At 41.2% G+C, this 8,807-nt stretch overlaps 1 protein-coding gene across 1 annotated transcript; it reads left to right on the plus strand.

Moving 5' to 3' along the window:
* The first annotated feature begins 6,704 nt into the window (after positions 1–6,704).
* ankrd63 (ankyrin repeat domain 63) lies at positions 6,705–8,708 on the plus strand. Its single transcript, XM_016670069.1, has one exon. The coding sequence runs from the start codon at positions 6,820–6,822 to the stop codon at positions 8,425–8,427; it is 1,608 nt and encodes a 535-aa protein (XP_016525555.1). The 5' UTR covers positions 6,705–6,819; the 3' UTR covers positions 8,428–8,708.
* Positions 8,709–8,807: the final 99 nt, after the last annotated feature.

Consider the following 8,807-nt stretch of genomic DNA (forward strand, 5'->3'; position numbering starts at 1 on the left):
CTGCTAAAAATATTTCTGACAAAGTGTGAAAAAATAAAGCAAAACTACTTCTAAATATTATTTTGAGACATGTTCGGACGCATTCAGTTTATGATAAAATTAGTAAAAAGTAAAAATAAAAATCATAATGAAAATAAAACATTAAACAACTTTTTAAGATCATTACAAAATAAAAAAAACCTCTGTGGACATAGAAAAACAAACTTTGAAATGACAGTAGAGGTGTATGGACACATTCGATATAACGTTTTATGCTTCACAGCAGAGCAGCTGGAGTTTTACACCCACCATGTCAAGACGACATGCATTTCATATGAAGCACTTAAGGCTTGCTGAGTCACCAAGTGGCTCCTTTAAAAAAAAATAAAAATAACAGACATATTGAGAGTTCATTAAAAAAAAGACACTTTTTTTGCTGTTCCTCTGCTCACTGAGCAACGTGAGTGGCTGAGCATGTGGGAGCGAGAACAGATTCGGCCTCGAGGCCATTAGGTCATCCAAGAAGAAGTGAAGTTCCTCCAGGGAGCTGCAGAGTGGGCTGCCATTCCCACATTTGTGTCTTGAGGTGAAGACTTTCTGATATTGTCTCGCTCCACTGTTCATGTGGCTGTGTGTTCATAGTCATTGTGAGGTGGAGGAAAGTGGAAAAAAAAGTGAAATCATTGCATGTTTAACGTCAAACATATCTGGCTGCTTTCTTACTTGAGGTGATAAGATGACAGACTACAATGCTGGTATCTGAGCTTCCGTTTTAAACGAAACATGGAGTCTAATATCGTCTTAAAGCCTGCATGCACTTGTTCCTCAGTTTATTTCCTCCACTTCGAAGAAGACGGAGCAGTGTCATTTGCTGCTTCCACCGTGACAGTGCAGCACACATTTACTCCAGGTGCGTCTGAGTGTTGCCCATCTCTGCTCGCTGTTGACACAAAACAAATACATTGGTTGTCCATTTGTTCAATTTATTGAGCTGTCAGATTGCAAGCGGGCCTACGAGACCACAAATAGCTCCTGTCAGGCAGGAGATGGAGAGGGAGCTCTGCTGCGCTTCATCTCTTCCTCATCACTGCAGGGAAGGAGTTTCCATCAGACCTGAGAGATTAAAGGGAGCTACAAGTGGCTCTTTGGAAAGAGGGCTGAGGCAAAATGTGTAAAAAAAAAAAAAGAAAGTGTTGTGGATAAGGATTGACTTTTATTACTTGACACCTTGTCACTGCAGGACCTTGTAGCAGGAATGGGAGAGTCGAACTGAGTTAGATCATTAATCAAGGTAACATCCAGAAGGTTTTCACGATAGCTTGAAGGTTTCTAGCGGACAGTAGATAATTATTTCTCTCATTGGACCTGGTGCGAACGACATCGTTTATCAATGTCTGGATACATTTTATCTGTAAATCTAAAAGAAAAGGGACAATAACAGAAATGCAACAAGTGCACAAACTGTTAATATTTCTGAACCAATACCGGGGAACGGTCTGGGATTCAGATTACTTTTGTTGGATCAGAGTTGGAGGTCCTGACTGTACTTTTGCAATATTTATTCTGTTAAGTACCTGCCACTATTATGATTCTCTTATGGATGTTTAGCTCTTTGAGATTGTTAAATGCAAAGTGTATTAAAAACAAATATATATATATATATATATATATATATATATATATATATATATATATATATATATATATATATATATATATATATAAATAATCAGCTAGGTTGCCTTACAACTTCTCACCAGATGGCATTATGAACTGAACTTCATTGCTTTTGATTTCTTATTGTAACTAGTATCTAATAGATCATATGATTGAGTTTCAATATTAAAATATAACTTTTTTTATATTGTTTTGATCTTGTTCTTTATTTCTGGATATGAAATAAACCTGTTTGTCTCATAAAGCACCTTCACATAACATTTATTGTGACTTGATGAGTAACCTTTATTGACAGTATTTACATGGATCCAAACCAACAGTTCATCATAACAGCTTCAAAGTCATAAACACAGAGTTTAGTCTTGATTTACAATCAGAAGTTCATCATCCACAGGATAAGGAGTATTTCAAATGAATCTAAAGTCATGCTGAAGGTCTTTTTCACAGGTCTGAGTCAGAGTGATATGCATGCATATGTGTCCATCTGTGTATGCATAAGCACATAAAAAGTCACTTTTAGAATGTCTCAGTGCTAAGAAAGTAGAAGTTAACGTTTTCTGAGCAAATAACAAAAATGAAACTACCACACACTTGGTTTTCAAGATGCAAGCTCATCATGGGTTTTCCTTTGAAAATGTAACTTCTTTGAAACCACCCCCAGGACATGCATCCTCTTCCACACATTTTCTGTTTCATTACCCCTTTCTGTAACAGAAAGTGCTCCGTTAGTGTTAATTTACAGTTGTCCACCATGTCTTCTTGGGGGTTGATATTAAAGACCTCTAAGCTGAAAGGCTGAGAGAACAGCCTGCTGTTTACCATCTGGTTGAGGCAGCCAGGCAAGCACGATTCAAGGCAATAATTGCTGAGAGCGGAGGCTGCAAAGATAGTCCGGGGTCGGCCTCATAGCCAATAACATATCAGTGGCCTTGCTGATTGCTCCCTGTCACTTCCTTCACTTGCAGCCCTGTTAACGTCTCTATAATTGTCCTCCTCCATCCTTGTCTGTTTGGTTGTTTTTCATCTTGTTGCACAAATAAAAAAAGTCAAACAAATCCCCCCCCCACCCATTATTTATCATTCCGTGTAACCAGTAATTACATTCGAAGAGCTTTTATTCAGATTTGAAATTTATTTTGGAGCTTGTGTTTTCATAAAACGCGACAAGTGTGTTTGTGATGTGAAACAACAGTGACCTCATGTCAACTTTAGAGGTGATGCTCGCACCATGGTTACACAGTGACAGCAGGCCAGCTGCTGCTTCTTTCCAGGAACAGGAAGCATGTGAAATCTCAATTCTCCCAAGACTGCTGTGTCCTTGTATCAAATCAAAGGGGCATTAGACGTACTGGGCGGACACACAGACACGTTATTGTCCTGGTTGAATGCGAATTCATAATTTCAGTGCTTTTGTCCCTGCGGGAGATTTTATCCTCAACTGATCAAACAACAGAGGTACGCAACTGCGAGGACACAAAAGTCTGTCTGCATTTTGTTTTGAATTTGAAGTGTTCAATGGTAACATGTTCTGAGAAGGTAACTAATGTCCTAATAGCAAATTGGTTCAGGGAATGGAAACAGAAATGCTGCATCCTGTTTGTGACTGTCCAACCCAGGTGCTAGTCTTGCCAACATCATTATAAGTTGGGCTCAATTAGCATGCAGAGGGTGAAGATGGCCCTGGAGACTGTGGGCATGTTGAGTCATTGGTAAGAAAACATTTTCAGCAACTAAACTTGGTTGTTATCGACTTTGTTTTCAAGTGAACCCAGTTCCCTTCCTCGTGCCCCGCACTAATTTAATCCCAAATGTTACTTTCAAAGTTGCATCAGCAAATGCAGAATTTCCATTTCGACATATTTTGTGATTAACTTATTGTTGCTCGCGCAGTTATGAGACAGCAGTCTCCCTGGTGGCTAATCAAGACATTTGGAGTTGAGGATAACACCTTAATTGACTCAGGCTTTAATTTCTAATCACAGATTCAGAGTGGGTTCGGCATTGGCCGGGCTGGCAGTGAATGGGAGATCAGGTATTTAGCACGATATCTCTGTTTTATTGCATGCATTTGTCCAATTATGAAGTCTCACAGCACAGACTCATTACCATTTTGAATATTTCATTCACATTTCCTTCTTTTCAGTCTTTTTTCTTTATTATTATTATTTAACACACGAAGCGGTAAAACGTTATGTATGGAAGAGAGAATGACTTGCTTGTAACACCCTCAAGGTGAGAGCTGAAAGAAGATGAATGCCATTATATTGGTGTAGTTTAGCTAATATATTTTTAATACCATTCTTCTATCCTTTACCTTCCTTCAGGGACACTCTCCAGCTTGTTCTTGGAGACCCCAAGGGCTTTCCAGGGTGGAAGCGTTATGTAACTCAGACAAGTTCGGGGTTCCCAATTTAACATTCAAAGAAAACCTCCAAAGACAAGCCCCCAGGAGGCTTCCTTTGCAGATGCTCTCAAGCTTAGACCTTTACATGGAGCAACAGCTCTACACCATATATCTAAGGCAGAGCCCAGTCACCCTGTAAACCCTGTAATTATATTAAAAATATTTTGGTAGCATAAAGTTTGCTCACACAACCTACTGGTTACCAGGGAAAACATTAAAAGCTAATTGGTTGGGGTTAGAAAGCCACCATAGCTTTCTTTAAATATATAATTATGTTTGCAGCAATTTCAACTTTTCTCTCACTCCATCTGCATTTATCACATCTGTGTTGCAGGCACACTCTAAAAAAAAAAACCTAAAAAAAAAAAACCCTACAACAAATTCTGCTTTAAAACTTACCTTAAAAGCAAAAGAAATGAATAAATTACGTCCATATGTACAAATATATACATTTCCGCTCCCGATCCACATTTTGCTGGGAGACTGCACACAATCACATTTGATTTAACAGGGACACTGAACCCTGAAGATGATTTTTAATAACTGTCTGCAGATCGTGAAGTTCTTTTACTGGAACTACCAGACCCTAACAGAAAATGGCACTTCACACACAGATAATAGGACGGAGCCAAAAGTCTTCCAGCTTGCACAATAACTCAAGCACAGCTTGACGTCTGCCTGAAGATGCCTGCAGTCAGAGCAGATCACTTCTATTTCTGCCTTTGAAAAAGCTGCCAAATGCTGAGTGCCTGATAAGAAGTCTCTGTTTTGCTTCGTCAAGTTCTGAGCATCATTAAATGTATGCTCAGTTTTACAGCATGGCTCCTGTTTGTAATGGTGATGCTGCAGCTTTTCATTTGTAATTCTCCTGGAACAGCCTTGGAGGGTATTAATGGTGCCATCAGAATAATGTGGGGAAATGAGCAACGTGTTCCAGTGAGACCCCCTGTGTAGGAGGCAGAGAGAAGGTTATGTCATCATCACCATCTCACTGGGATATAAATTTGCCTGTCTGTTAATACATTGACACATTTTTCAAACGTGATTCCCACAGCGACCAAAGTCTTCAACATTTTAACTCTTGGGTGAAGGAGATAATCTGCGACTGGCCGAACTTTAAGAAATCAACAAGAGAAAAAAAAAAAAGGTTTAAAACAGCAGCTTACTAACTGGAAAGTCTTTAGTGCATGAATTGAGACAGTTGAAAAAAATAAATGCACATCATTTGTGAGCTTTTTCTGACAGTAACGCAAGATCACCTCAGGGACTACGAGTTCACTTAATGTTTTGATGAAAGGCAAGGGCTTGTGTGCAGAGGTGCAGGATTAAGATGATTAGCAAAACTAGTACAGTGCCTTACAATGGTCTTCATTCTGCTGGAAGATTATTCGCATTTTACCACAAGACAATTATAAGCTTTAAGGAACATATGACATGTCAACACAAAGTAGCACACGACTGTGAAATGGAAGGAAATAATACAATCATTTATTTTTTTTTTCAGTTTGAAAAAGTGCTGTGAGCGTTTTTATTTATCTTAATCACGAGTCAATATCTTACACCTTTCACTGCAGTTGCGGCTGCAGATCTTCTTTACCAGCTTTTTACCCATGGTTCTTTGCAAAATAACTCGAGCTCAGATTTGATAAAGAGCATCTGTGAACTTCCAGTTTCAAATCTAGTGTCAAAGTCGTAGAGAAGATGCTGCGACTTGGCCGACCTGACACCTTAATCTAAAGCATTTGATCTAATCACACGGTTCCTATGGAGATGCCAGAGAAAGTCTTGGAGTGACCAAAGTTTTCTCTGACTGTATAAGAGCATGGAGAACTTCAGCGCTGCTTTCCTCCCCCACCTGTTGCTGTATACTGCTGGTCACTTAGCAATAGCTCCTGTAGTGCAGTTTTCTGTGAAGACGTTTTGCACATTATAACCACTGCTGCTAGTAGTTGTGACTGATTCTACACAGAGACATCAAAGATTAAAGAGGCAATAAGACGATTGTTTCAAGATAAATGCAAAACTAAAATATTTGACAAATGCTGCCAATGTTTTAGCAGATATCAAAAATCCTCATACAAAAGGGACATTGAAGAGAAAGAGTCTTTTGATCCCCATTTTCAATTCTTGCTTGCCTGAAAAGTTTTCATTGCCTTTTTTTATTGTTGCTTCATTGCTGCATCTCTGTACCACGACAAAATGAATGGAAAGAAAAACATCCTTCAGGCAACGTTGCCATTATGGAACCTTGAAAAACTCAGAGCGCAAGAGAAGAGCATAATTTGATATGCAGCTGAAGTGAACTACAGACACAAACACAAGGCTGTTTCTTATTTCTTATCACTTTTAATCTTTGAAATTTAGTTTTTTTTTATGAACACAAATATCAGGTTCTTGGAAGGTCATTTGCTTCAAACAAAAATAACAAAAGATATACTTTTATTTTACAAACTTGACATGAAAAACACTGGGCATGTTTTTCTCCTTGAGTAATTATTCTGTTCAAATAGCATATATTTCTCTCCAGGCAGAGAGTGCTCGGGCTGAATGGATGCTGCCACTGCATAATGGTCCTCAGACGTTTGTTGCCAAGGAAACGTTGGGAGGGCATGTGGAGAGGGAGGTATAAAAACACTGGCAGCTCCACTCTGACTCTTACTCTGTGGTGAATGCACGCTGCCATCACAGAGAGGCGTTGGACAAGTCGCCACACCTTCCTCTTTTTCGTTTGTCGACTCGTCTCCACAAGTGCGTGAAAGATGATGAGGCCAAAAGATCTACGCCAGGGCTCTGGCACCAAAACCTTCCTGGATGCAATGCACGGCGGTAAAGTCCACCTCGCACGTTTCATCCTGGACGCCTTGGATGGGCGCATAATCAACTCTAAGACTGAGAACAGTCGTACGCCACTCATGTACGCTGTGTGTCTGCAAGACCCCGGGACCAGAACCAAGTTCACGCGGCTGCTGCTGGAGAAAGGGGCAAACGTCAACTGTCAGGATGAGGACGGCCGCACAGCTCTGAGCCACGCCTGCGAGATGGGTCACTTGGACGTCGTCAAACTTCTGGTGCAGTTCAATGCCGACCCGGACGTCTCTGACGCCTGGGGAAACAGTGCCCTCATGTACGCTGCCTTTTCTGGGCACAGCCAGGTCCTGGAGTTCCTGGTGAGAGCTTTCAAAAGACTAGGTCTGAGACTAGACCGAACCAACAGTGCTGGTCACTCGGCTAAAGAGATTGCCAACTTTTTTGGGCACAACCAGTGCGTCCAGATTTTAAATTTTCCTTGCAGAAAGAGCGCTTGCAAAGACGATCCACTTGTTGATGTGGTGACGGCTGTTGAAGTAGAACGTCGGCTGCCCAACAGGCTCCCCAGGCATGTTCTTGAGAAGTTTTCCAAGCAATCATCAGATGAAGAGCAACTGCCAGATGTGTTTCAGAGACAGACAAAAATAGGAGAAAGCGGCGGACCATGGAACCGTTTCAGGTGTCCCAGCAGTCAGTCTCAAGAGGACAATCATCAAAACAGCTGGGCTCTGCCTCCTCAGATAGAGAAAAGCCACGCTGAGGAGGATCACAGCATTCTCTTCACAGCCAAACAGCTGCAAAACTGCCAGCTTAGAGAGCTGAAGGGGTCAAAAATGAACTCTGTTGGTGAGCCGAGCCAGAAAGACGTCAGCCGAGACATTCGGTTTCCAGAGCAAAAACAGGAGAGTTTTCCGCTCTGGGGAAAGGCAAAGTCATTTAACTTGGACCTTCTGAGCAGCAGAAAGCAGTCCTATCAGGGTGATGTGCGTGACATGAGGCTGTCAGCCAGCAAATTAAAGAGAGCCTCACTACAGGATGACCGATGCCTAATAGACAAGACCGACTGTCAAGGGAAACCCGGGGCCCTGACAAATGATGGCAGCCAAATCGCTTCATTTCCAAAACCTCTTTTAAAAAGCAAGACTCAGTCAGGGAAAGCACTCCAGGAGAAAGTCAAGCCACAAACCGAGGAAGCTAGCGACATGGCCCCATTCAGCCGAAGAGGGCAACAGAAGAGGGGAAGCCTCGGCTCAGTTTCCAGACACAACAAACTCCTTTTCCCAAGAGAGGAGATGGAGACGGAGAGGATCCCGGGCCGCGCCCCAGGGTTCGTGGGCCTGGGGACCAGACTGCTGCGTCGCTTCACCGCTCCAGAGTTTATGAGGATGGTGATCGACTGTTCGTCCGGCTCCTCGAACAGAAGAGGTCGGATGTCCCGCTCTGAAACCTACCCTCTGTCACACACACACCAGCAGGTCAACAGCCAGCCGAGCGTTGACAGCATCAGCGCTGTGAAGTGTGAGTTTGAAAGCTACTCGTCTCAGTCTACCCTCGATTAGATAAAGGACAATTTCCAACAAACAGAAAAGCCTGGTTGTGCTGTTCTTTGTGTGTGTTTTTTATTGCACTTTAAACCTGATAGTCTCAATTCTTTGATAGCTTATGTTTCTTCTTAAGAAAAATATATACTGTTTTGTTGCCAGTTGTTTTTGCAAGATTTCTATTGGAGTATAAAAAAGTTTAATGCTGATTACTCATTTCCAACACATTTTATGCTACATTATATAGATTTTATGCTGTGATTTTTTCTTCTTTTTGGATTCATATTACATGGACCTAAATGCATTAAAAATTGCTTTTGTGTTTTCAAAAAAAAAATGTATTTTGCTTTAGAAGATTTTGTGACTGTGAAAACATGTTGAATGCCCAATAAAACTGT

Source organism: Poecilia formosa, unplaced genomic scaffold, assembly GCF_000485575.1.
Source record: "Poecilia formosa unplaced genomic scaffold, Poecilia_formosa-5.1.2 Scaffold30, whole genome shotgun sequence".
NCBI lineage: Eukaryota > Metazoa > Chordata > Actinopteri > Cyprinodontiformes > Poeciliidae > Poecilia > Poecilia formosa.

Coding starts and splice junctions, on each gene's coding strand:
- ankrd63 (XM_016670069.1), top strand. CDS start 6,820: ATGATGAGGCCAAAAGATCTACGCCAGGGCTCTGGCACCAAAACCTTC.